Genomic DNA, 12,839 nt, shown 5'->3' with positions numbered 1-12,839 from the left:
CCATATCCAACACTCAGCTACATAAGTATGAATGATCATTCTGTACACGCTGTAAGGCAGGTTTCAGATACCATTTTAGAAGCTAGGAAGTTTGATTGTGACATAACAGTGAGAACATTTGAAAAATATTCCATAGAAGGAAAGTGATTTTTCATGTGAAACTATAAAATTTTATGAGAGACGCAAGAGGCATGCTTACTTATTGACAGTTTAGGCAGGAACAGTCAGTATCCGTCTGAAAACAATAGAGTGGGACAACCGAAATTAAATCCCATATATGTTCACAATTATAACCTATTTTTTGTGTGGCGGTAAGGAAGGGAAGAAAGAATGGTCTGTAAGGTAGAACTGGACCAATAATAGAGGGACATTGTAAGCTAACTGAGGCTGAAGGTAGAGATGTAAGAAGTAGGAAATAACGAACTTATTGCCAAATTTTTACTTGCATCTTGTGCCTCTTGAGACAAAGTGCCTGCTTTTTTTCTATTTCTGATTCTCCATCTTTGCTCCACTTGTTCCCATATTTATCTCTTCCATCCCACATAGTTTTAAGGTCCAAGTCATACAGTGTGAACTCAAAATAGCTTAAGTAAGTTTCATAGTTTGCAGTTGCATATAAAATAGTTGTACACAAAAATTTATACTTCTAAATTCCACCTGTTACCGTATTATTTTCCCACATAACAAGTGAACTGATTATGCATTTCTGTATTTGGCTCATTTGTGCAATTTCACTAGTGTTGTTTTAAAATGGCATGTACATATGCAATGATAGGCTAGAACATCTTGACCATCACCTAGTTGCACATTGAGTTACATCTACGTTTATAATTTACAAGCATCTCTGTAGTCCATGGAGGAAGATTGTTCTTGCCAATATTAGTGACTTTTGCTCCAGTTCTGTTTCTATGTGAACCACAGGATTAAATATGTGCCTATATACTGAGCATTGTGCCCTAAGGTGTCTTGTCTCACTCTCGTGGTTCCTGTATCATCATCAAATACAGACTTGCTAAATTTAAATTACTGGGTTTACTGGAAGAATGTCACCTTTATACGATTATTCTTTCTTCTTTTATTCCAATATAAGTTCCCTGGGCATCTCCAGTCCATTTTTTGTGGGCTTTAGTGACCAGGCATTCTACCAGTACTTTCATGAATGTGTTGAATGTCATCTGTCATGCTTACTTGACAATAAATGCTGAAGTAGTAATCTAGATAGGGTCACATACTGACTTGTATTCAATATTCCTTACATGTTTGCCAATTTCCTTTAATCCTCTGGATAAATCAGTCTTTTTCTTTGCCTTCTCTGCAAATAATGCAAATATATTTCCCATTTCTTATCACCTTGTAGTCCTAGGTATTCAAATGATATGATGGGTTTGTGAAGTTTACCATTGATCCTGTAATTGGATACTATCAGGTTGTATTATTGTAAATTTATCCACATTTAAAGAGTTCTGCCACTCTGTACATGAAGTCCAAATACTATCTTCTTTGTTCTACATTTCCATACAGTCTTTCAGCAATGCTACATTCATGTAGACAACAGCCCATCAGTCAAAAATCAGAGTGTGATGCTGATGTCATTTGAGAATCACAGGTGGAAAATATCCCAAGTAAATCACTAAAAATCTTGTTCTTCACACATCTACAATGTATTCAGTCACATATGTAAAAGGTGACAGGACAATAATGTACAGAGATACAGTCAGTGCCATGAAATTTGGAACCAGATTCTACATTCATAAATCAATAAATGGTTCAATAAAGAAATTCAGAAATGTTAATAATCATATATCGTACATCACAATCCAGACTCACTGGTTAGATTTACATTTCTAAATGCACATGCACCCATAGAAGATAAGGATGATGTGAAAGAAGAATTCTGCAGTCAACTAGAACACATGTACAACTCAATAAGTAGGCCTAATGTAAAAATAGTGTTAGGAGATATTAATGCCAAAGTAGGAAAGGAGGAATTTCACAAACTAACCACTGACAATTTCAGCTTACTTGAGGAAAATTCATATATTGGGGTTTGCCTTAAGAACTTTGCAATGACATACAGTCTCACACTAAGCAGCACAAAATTTGAATCCAAACACATTCATTGTGGGACTTCGGTATCACCAGATGGGGGACTAGTGAATGAGACTGACCATGTAGCTATCCAAAATAAGATTCCAAAACAGTGTTAAAGATATTAGAAGCTTTAGGGGTGCAGATTGTGACACAGGCCATATGTTAATCATCCAAAAATTAAAATGAAACTCAAAAGAAAACTAAATAGACATAGAATGGAAAATACTAGACACAACATAGGAAACCTGGCAGAAGAAAATACAACAAAAGAAATTGGAAGTAACCTCACAAAAGTTATACTGGTCAGTAGGGAACAATAAGATGTCAAAAGCAGATTGAGACATCTGAAAACAATATTCAAGAGGTAACTTTTAAAGTTATAGGAGAAAGAAAGTGACCTAACAAAATTTAGTTTAACATAAAGTACCACGAAAAAGAGTTGGAGAAAGAAATGTGAGGAAAATGTAGATTCAAAAAAGTAAAATAGAGAGACACTATAAATCCTGTAAGAAACACAACAAACCCTAAGACAAGAGGAAAGGGAATGCTATAAAAGTATGATAAGAGAAGTACAGGATGATTTCAAGCATCACAGAGCAAGGCAGATTGATCAAAATAAAATAAAGAACAATATTTCGATAAATTTTCTAAAATGGAGCAGCTTACCAACAGGCAGCTGGGGAAAATACTGACCAACAAGAGTTACATACAATAAAAAATGGAAGACATACTTTTCACAAATACTCAACTTCTGTGATCCACAGTCTTGATTTAAATTTAAAGAACCTGGTACAGCTGATGTATAAATCATCACCTCATCAGTAAATGGAATACAGCAAGCAATAGAGAATTAAAGAATAAAAGGCATATAGAGAAGACTAGACATACACTGAGTTATTATAGAATGGAGGACTGCAGCTGGAAATAGAACTACCATCTTTAATAGAACAATTTGGATGACAAAAACCATACCTACAGACTGGAAAACTGCAATTATGTGCTCAGTATTTAAGAAGAATGACACCTTTGTGTGCAATAACTACAGAGGAATTGCTGTACTGGATATCACTTATAAAACCCTATCAGAGTGCCTATTAAACAGACTGACCCTAATAACTGAAGAACTAGTTGGTGATGACCAATGCAGTTTTTGAAGAAATAGATTCACATTTAATCATTTATTCACTTATGATAATGTACACTGACAGACACTCCTAAATATAGTGAGGAAATCTGAAACACCATCAAAGCTAATTAGATTAGTTGAAATCTGTATAGCTGAAACTACATTATATAAAGACAGCATAGGAGAAATTCGAGATGTTCACTGGATTGAGACAAGAGTATTACATTTCATCTATTTTATTTAACCTCATCTTACAGAAGATTGGTAGATGACTTAATAAAACTAATCCACAAGGATCCAAATGCAGGAGGTGAACATTACAAGAATTGCTTATGCAGATGAATAAGTAGTTCCAAAATAGAATTACTCAGAATGATACAAAATTATTATAAAATTGTGAGAAAACAGGATTACACGTCAGTGGGAAAAAAAACCATAATATTTGGTTACACGTAAGAAAATCCAAAGTGATGTGCCTTTGGCAGCAGATTGATTCACATTCAAGACAGCTGACCACTTCAAGTACTTAGGGAGCCATTTTAGGAAACCAATAGAATAGAAATAGAAATAGGTGCCCATCTAACAACACCAAATGAAACATTTTTTTTGTTTTGTCAAAGTATTAAAGAAAATAATGCTTAGTAGTAACTACAAAATCTGCTTGTATCAGTCAACTGTTATACCAGTAACATTATACAGGATTGAAGCACTAGAATTCAGTTAGAAATGTGAAGAAAAACTGTTAATATTCAAAAGAAAAAAAATTAAGGAAACATTTTGGACCAGATAAGGAAAAAAAGGAGAATTTAGAGAGCTATACAAACACCATAACATCATCCAAAGTGTTACAGAAGAGAATATTGAACTGGGCAGGCCATGTGCCAAGAATAACCAAAAACAGACAACCTAAAGTAGCATTCGGCAGTACAGTAGATGGAACAAGAGGGAAACACAGAATTAGGTGATGAGTAACATCTGGAAGGATACAACTGGGCTGAAGTCAACCCCAGTTGGATGAACAGTGCACTCAACAGAAAGAAATGGAAGAGGCTCAGAGAACTGGCATATGGTTGATTAAGCACATGCTACATGCAAAGTAAAGTACATAATATATCACTTTCACAATTATTATTTCCATGCAGACTGAAAAATACCACTGTAATTTACAAGAAAGGTAGTAAGAAAGAAATTAATAATTACTCCCCAGTCACACTTCTTGCTTCCCCCATGAAGTTACTGGAAAAGCTTATGTATGCAAGAACAGTAACACACCTACCCCAAAATAAGGCACTTAGTTTCAATTTTGGTTTTATATGGGTCTCTCCACAGAACATACCATTCCTCAATTCATGAGTCAGGTTATACTAAACTGAAATAACAAAATATTGGCAACTCATATTTTCTGTGACTTTTCAAAAACATTCAGTTATGCAGCTCACAGTAGCATTGGTATCCAGTGAATTTAGTAACCAGTACATTGACCATAATTCAAAATCATGTTCAACAAACTACTATAGTATACCATTACAACATTGACAGCTGTCCTGCTAAGTAATGCTATGTCTGGTAGACAATGCAGTGAAAAAATGCAAGTGCCCAACAAAAAAGTAGAGCAGTTCATTACTTTAATGCTACCTTATGAACATCTACAGATATTAGAAAGATCCAAATGGATAGCCCTGTTTTTCTTTCTTGCCTGCTGATTTAAAACTGACTTGGTTTTCAGGTCAGTATTGGTGCACTTACAGGTCATGTGCAGTCCTTTTTACAATTACTTGTGGTAAATGCTGGGCTCTTGAAACACTAGCACTGTATATTACTGTTATTTCTGTCATAAATTGCTTCCTGTTAGATCTTATGGAGCAGGCAAGTCCATGCTTAGGAATGTAGCTTGGATGTCTAAGGCCTTGTTTTTTATGAAAGTTGGTAGCATTTTAATTCAAAACAAATACTTTGGCAGCACCCCCTTTACATCCAATTTTCCTTCCTATCTCCTGGGTCATTACAGTCTACCATTTGACAAAATGAATCAAATCTGTAATTTTTCCCAGTCCCATTGATAAAGTTTTATATCCTCAACAATTGTCTTTCGTATTGCATCAGAGGGTCTGCACATTGTTATACTAATCATGCACTCCAGAAAGACATTTTGTGCCATGGCTGATCATCAAAAGTTGTGAGACGGTGTACAAATTTTGATTTATATTCATTCGTTCAGGATTGCCGTCAACATTAGCCCACCATTTGACACAGTGTACAATGGCATTGTTGTTGCAAGTCCATGTTGTTTTCGGTGTGTTGAGATTCATTTCATGTTTCAATAACTACACACATTACATCCGATAATACTCATTCCCACACAAAAGGGATGGTCATATGTTCCACATGATCAGTGTTGCTTTAGTAGCAGTTCTTAACACTTTTGTTAAGTACATTCTCATATTATATTAACAGTAAACCCATACATATTGCTTTACTTATTTCTGACCAACCTCATCTCAACATATATGATAATCTCCAAATAATTCATGTGAGTAACTTTTCAGTTTAATTTGTCACAGTTTTTTCATACAGTTTTTAATTCCATAAGCCTATCCTTTGATGCTGTGTAGCCAGCACATCTGCACAACACAAGATGTTTTTCTAGACAAATTTTTACTTACTGTTGGAGTGTTCACTGATGTTGATCTGACTAACTCATTAAAACTCTCATCAGAAACCAGAACACAATTACAGTCATTTCTCTTAGAGGTGATGATAGTGTAGCACTACAGGAAACACTCTTTGGAGTTAGAAACTTTAGGAGAAAAGCACTGGCAAATATAAACTGATAGTCAGGGTGTGGAATGTCTTCAGATTACACAGTTGTTATAATGACAGTATTATGAAAAGTGTAGAATGCTACTCACATTATACAGGATATGCTTAATCACAGATAAGCACAACAAAAAGACTGTGAAACAAAAGCTTTTGGGGCCAAAAGGCCTTCATCAGAATTAGAAAAGAAAAGATACTCTCTCTCTCTCTCTCTCTCTCTCTCTCTCTCTCTCTCTCTCTCTCAAGCAAACACAACTCACACAACATGACCACCGTCTCTGCCTGCCAAGGCCAAACTGCAGTTATTCCATTGTTTGGTAGTTTTTCTAAAGTTGCCCATAACAGGCGAAGATCCCACTTTATGTCAGGGCAAAGAGCAGTTAGTCCATGTGCCTTACTTTAGTATTATATAGGATAGATAATTAAATTAACTGGCAACTTTGTAAACTAAACTTAAGAGTATTTTCAGTCCATTATTTTGTGAACATTTATTCAATTATGAAGTATTAGACCACATCCCATGTAAGAGTCAGAAGCTGGCAACAGCGAGCGACTTCTGGATATGTGACACTCCAGCAACAAGAGGCAGCATCAGGCAATGCACTCTGGTTTCCTGCTTGCAAACAGCAATCTCTTGCTACAAAATGGCTACTAGATCTGACCAGCTGTTTCTGTAAAATGGCGCCCCTGAACAGAGAATACTGTAGCTCAGGAGTAAGGCAGCAAAATTATCTTTACTTAGTAAAATAAGGCGATAAAGGAGCACTGTGCATGAAATTCGCAAAGAGAAGAACCTTCATAGAGAATTTCAAAATGTATATCATCAACTAAAAAGTTCACCAGACAAATTCTTCGAATATATGTGGATGAGCAGAGAGAGATGATCAATTATCTCATCAATAAATTAACTATGAATGTCTGTTAATAAATTAACTATGAATGTTTGTTACATGACCAAGAACTGTCAACAGCCAATAAGTGTGGAAGAATTAATGACTACTGTAAATGTGGAAGAATGAGTACTGTTGCACAGGATGTGTCCATGGTGTAATGGTAGCGTATTAGGCCAGCAATGCAAGGCATTGTTTTGTCCCGGGTTTGGGTCTGGATATTTCTTATATTTTACCTGAGTATTTTTATACTGTTTACACTGCATCTCAAAGTATATTTTTAAGGTTGGCCAAAGTACTTGATACTTAAATGTATACGCACCTATCCCAATGTATCACATATTTTAAATTCCTAATAAACTTGACGAACAACCATGAAATTTCACTGATAGTTAATTCATCAGCAGTCAGTGTTAATGCCAAGTGTTTCAATTAATCTAAATAATCTTCATACGTATATCATAAAATTTTTTTAAAGGAAAGTCAAATTATGAACTCTGTGCAGTTTGCTAAAGAAGGCAGACTAGGATGACAGTGAGGGAAAGCTGTTACTGCTTGCCAAGTACCTTTGACTTGTATCAATTCAGCTAGCTCCCATTAATCACTATGCCAAGTGTCTTCAAGGAGTGTGGGCATAATACTCATTCCCATATGAAAGGGATGGTCATATGTTACACATGATCAATGTTGAATAAAACATACTAGAGAAACATTTGATGCTCCTAATTTTCTGTAAATGATTTCAAGCATCATTCAGAATCACATCAAATGTTTCTCCGATCTACATGGTGGTCCATAAAAATGTAGACACTCATTGATAGTCAATATTAATGGAACAAAATGACATACTATTACAATTTTTGCATGAGGGAAGGTTATTTTACTTTTCAAAGTTACCCCCATTAGCACCCAAATAATGCCAGTGCTGCTGAACTGTTGCGCAAACTATAGCTATCAGTGTTGCTTGTGTGACAGCCACACAGGACATCTCTATGGTTTCTCATAGCTCTTTCAGTGTAGCTGGCTTCTGATGACAAACTTCATTGTTCAAGGTCCCCCATAGGTGGAAGTCAAGAGATGTAAGGTCTGGAGATCATGGTGGGTACTCAACAGTTCTTCTTTGACCTGTCCATCGTTAAGGTAGATTTTCATCCAAGTAGGCTGTGGCATGTCTGTGGTAGTGATTCAGAGCATCATTTTGTTGCAGGTAAAAATCTTTCATTTCCAAACACCTCTCAGATTGATGTTTGCAGCATATGAAAATACACCTCACCAGTTACGGTACCTTCAAAGAAGAATGGGTCAATCAAACCGTGCAATGACAGACCACAGCCCACATTAACACCTGATAGATTAACATGTTTGTCCTCATGAGTGTGAGGATTTGCAGGAGCCCAGTACACACAGTTGGGGTGGTTTACAGTATCATTCAAATTGAATTGCACCTCATCAGATCAGATAACCATCCCTAAAAATTGTTCATCCTTGCAAAGAATGCCTTCAAACCACTTGCAGCACTTCATCCTTCGATCTAGATCATCCTCATTCATAGCGTGCAGTGATCTCAGAATGTATATTTTCCATTTCCAGCCTTCAGAATTTGTCTTATCCTTGATCGTCTTACCCCACTTTCACATGCACCATGCATCACAGTTTTGAGGTGATCTAGAAAAATGTTGCAACACAGCAGTGCTGGAAGCTGGACTTGTTGACCTTTTTGGTCAACCAGACCTATCCTTGTGCACAGTCTGAACAGTACCATCGGCTTCAAATTTATCCCGACAGTGATAAATTGTAGTACGGGTCAGTGGCTGAGTTCCGTACACATTACATGATTTTCTTTGTATCTCCATTGTGTTTTCACACTTCTAGTACCACCTCAATATGGCTTTGCATTGCCCAAATGACACTATTACTTCATTCATTGGTACACTGTCATCTGCTGGAAAATGTGCACCAAGAGCTGTTGAGAAAACACTGGACTACCACACAAAATTGCAGTGATATGTCATTTTGTTCCAAAGATAATAACTATCAAAGTGTGTCTACATTTTTATTGACTCCACTGTATTTTATTTCTTTCGGACAAACCATTTCACAACATATTTGACCGATTTCTTTCATTCTTTTGTTTTCAAGTTTTATTCTTCTGTTCTCGAAATTCTTAAAGTTCGTACTTATTCGAAGGAAGCCTTTTTCACAGTTAAATATCACACCAATGTATCTTTGTATGCACAAGGTAGCTAAGCCTTGAAGAGATGAACTTTTTAACACTTCATTTATATAGCTAGCAGCAGCTGTTCGTGAAATATTTCAGTTTTTCCTCAAATCACTAATTACATTTTCCTTAATTACCCTGATTGCTTTCATGCTATTAAATATTTTCATGCAAAACTAAACCTCATGCTGGTCAGTTTGATACCCCATCTGCCCATTTCTCACTCTTCGTTTGGCTATGAAAATTCAGACAAAAACTCATTGTGTAATTTATAAGGAGTCTTGTTTTCGCTCCACTCAAACATTTGACATAACGTGTCGAATGTTAGTCATATGACAAAATATGTTCTTTTTGCATGCCATCATTTCCAAAAAGCTGCCTCATTTCAGTATCTTGAATTGTTTACGAAATATGATGATTTTTACAACTACTTGATTCCCAATGTGCAGGGATTCCAGTGCACTGTGAGGGACCCATCTGCAAATATAACAATAATATCTCAAGAATGAAAAGAGATATCAATCTGCTCTCAACTTTAAATACAATTTCGATATACTGGATTGATTTAATATGGAATAATGTAATGCCTAAAATGAACTATGTTTATGCACCTCTGCAAACGCTTAAAAATTTCATGCAGTCATTCACTTAGTTTCATGCAGCAGAGTAACTATGATGAATAATGAAAATAAATCCAGTCCTTCATCAGGTGAAGATATCAATCTTTAAGATGCAGAAGAATCAATTTTCTTTCATTAAATAGTTTTCTTAGAACTGGATGACAAGTATTTCATAGCTTCTGTGGTGTCCTCTCCAATGCTTTGCCGAGAAAACTTGTAGCTGTCTCTATCACTGTCATGCATGCTGCAGCAACAAGATTCAGACATGTTTGAATTGAGACATTGCAAATTGTAACAGAGGACAGGCAGCGCCATGAACATCACTCACCTAGGACATTTCCGTAACTATACTGGCAGTTGTGTTATACTCTATGAAGCTGTCATGTGCTGTCAGTTGCTTCTGTCACTTACATAGGATGCAGTCTTAGTGAGTTCTTTCCTAGTAAAGAGTTATGTACCTGATCTTTGACATCCAATATAATAAACAATATAATCTGAGCACTAATTTTAAAATGCCGTTGTAGATTAGTAACATGTAATGTATTTTCAAATGAATGAACACCTACATTGATTTTTGAAGACTTTAGAATTAGTAATGGAATAGTAACATTAACAGAAAATTACTTACTTCAACAAAAACTATTCTTTGAAGTTGTCACTAACCATGTGGGTATTGTTAAATAGGTGAGACGTTACTCCTACACAACAAGCACTGAGAATTCAACATCTAGTCCACGGATGTGGGCCCTGGAACGCAACTGTACTGAGAGGTGTGATGCAGGGTGTATTATTATTGGTGAAAGAACCAAACTTTATGCATGCACCTCTTGCTGTTCTACATCATTCTGCAATGTAGGATCAGTGGCAAGTGCCCGTATACCTGATGTCAGGAATATTCTTACAATGGCTGTGCTACAGGGAACTGCATATGTATTGGCAATAAACAGGTTTTAATACTAGAAACATATTTGTTTTCATTGTATACAATGGACTTTTGTCTGGTGCACTCATGAGAAAGAAAGTATGAGAAAAATTAGTGCATCATTTTTTGAAACTGATAATAGTTTTGCTGACTAAGGTTTGTATATGACTTCCTGCCCTCTAACTACTCTGTAACTCTCATGTAAAACAGTGACATACTCTGGTATGAAGCTCAAGTGTAAAGTCTTGTTGTGAAACACTCACTTTTGACAAATAATTCATTATTTTGTGAAAAGATGGTAGAGAAGTGATGTTAAACCATATCATTGTGATGTTGTATCTACAATCAAATGTTGAAGTTTTGTACAAAATATAAATATATTTTACTGTGTCTTTATTTTTTTGGCCAATAATCCTTTTACCATAACTGAAAATGGGTTTTGGATAGCTATTTATAAAAATTATGGTACAGTCTTTCATTACCAACATGAATTTTATTATTCCTTTGTATCTGTGTCAATGATCTACATTTATGCTTTGTTAAATATCATAAATTGTGTGATTGTGGGGGAAAATATATTTTCATCTATGGATTACTTTTACGAGGGCAGTTCAATAAGTAATGCAACACATTTTTTTCTGAAACAGGGGTTGTTTTATTCAGCATTGAAATACACCAGGTTATTCCCCAATCTTTTAGCTATGCAACACTATTTTTCAACGTAATCTCCATTCAATGCTACGGCCTTACGCCACCTTGAAATGAGGGCCTGTATGCCTGCACGGTACCATTCCACTGGTCGATGTCGGAGCCAATGTCGTACTGCATCAATAACTTCATCATCCGCGTAGTGCCTCCCACGGATTGCGTCCTTCATTGGGCCAAACATATGGAAATCCGACGGTGCGAGATCGGGGCTGTAGGGTGCATGAGAAAGAACAGTCCACTGAAGTTTTGTGAGCTCCTCTCGGGTGCGAAGACTTGTGTGAGGTCTTGCGTTGTCATGAAGAAGGAGAAGTTCGTACAGATTTTTGTGCCTACGAACACGCTGAAGTCGTTTCTTCAATTTCTGAAGAGTAGCACAATACACTTCAGAGTTGATCGTTTGACCATGGGGAAGGACATCGAACAGAATAACCCCTTCAGCGTCCTAGAAGACTGTAACCATGACTTTACCGGCTGAGGGTATGGCTTTAAACTTTTTCTTGGTAGGGGAGTGGGTGTGGCGCCACTCCATTGATTGCCGTTTTCTTTCAGGTTCAAAGTGATGAACCCATCTTTCATCGCCTGTAACAATTTTTGACAAGAAATTGTCATCCTCAGCCACATGACGAGCAAGAAATTCCGCACAGATGGTTCTCCTTTGCTCTTTATGGTGTTCGGTTAGACAACGAGGGACCCAGCGGGAACAAACCTTTAAATATCCCAACTGGTGAACAATTGTGACAGCACTACCAACAGAGATGTCAAGTTGAGCACTGAGTTGTTTGATGGTGATCCGTCAATCATCTCGAACGAGTGTGTTCGCACGCTCCGCCATTGCAGGAGTCACAGCTGTGCACGGCCGGCCCGCACGCGGGAGATCAGACAGTCTTGCTTGACCTTGCGGCGATGATGACACACGCTTTGCCCAACAACTCACCGTGCTTTTGTCCACTGCCAGATCACCGTAGACATTCTGCAAGCGCCTATGAATATCTGAGATGCCCTGGTTTTCCACCAAAAGAAACTCGATCACTGCCCGTTGTTTGCAACACACATCCGTTACAGACGCCATTTTAACAGCTCCGTACAGCGCTGCCACCTATCGGAAGTCAATGAAACTATACGAAACGAAGCGGGAATGTTTGAAAATATTCCACAAGAAATTTCCGGTTTTTTGAACCAAAATTGGCCGAGAAAAAAAATGTGTTGCATTACTTATTGAACTGCCCTCGTATAATGATATTGGATGGGTCAGGCATACATACAAGGGGCATTGGAAAAGTCCGTGCAAAAATAAAAACTACTTACGTGTTTGGTGCAAACCTTTTTTATTTTTCGACATAGTCTCTTTCGTTCACCGCTGTTCTCATGTGTTGATCCCTTCTGAATAATAGGAATTGTCCAAGTGTGCAAAATAGCTATTAGTTGCTGCAATCACCTCTTTGTTTGA

At 36.8% G+C, this 12,839-nt stretch overlaps 1 protein-coding gene across 1 annotated transcript in view; it reads left to right on the top strand.

Annotated features, from left to right (window-relative positions):
* The window catches only part of LOC124800968, a 34,976-nt gene extending 23,705 nt beyond the window's left edge, over positions 1 to 11,271 (top strand). Inside the window, exon 4 of the mRNA XM_047263038.1 lies at positions 10,447 to 11,271. Within this exon, the coding sequence (XP_047118994.1) occupies positions 10,447 to 10,716 (270 nt within the window). The 3' untranslated portion in view covers positions 10,717 to 11,271. The remainder of the gene's footprint in view (positions 1 to 10,446) is intronic.
* The last annotated feature ends 1,568 nt before the right edge of the window (positions 11,272 to 12,839 follow it).

Source organism: Schistocerca piceifrons, chromosome 1 (assembly GCF_021461385.2).
Source record: "Schistocerca piceifrons isolate TAMUIC-IGC-003096 chromosome 1, iqSchPice1.1, whole genome shotgun sequence".
Lineage (NCBI taxonomy): Eukaryota > Metazoa > Arthropoda > Insecta > Orthoptera > Acrididae > Schistocerca > Schistocerca piceifrons.
This window is presented reverse-complemented; position numbering and strand designations above follow the sequence as displayed.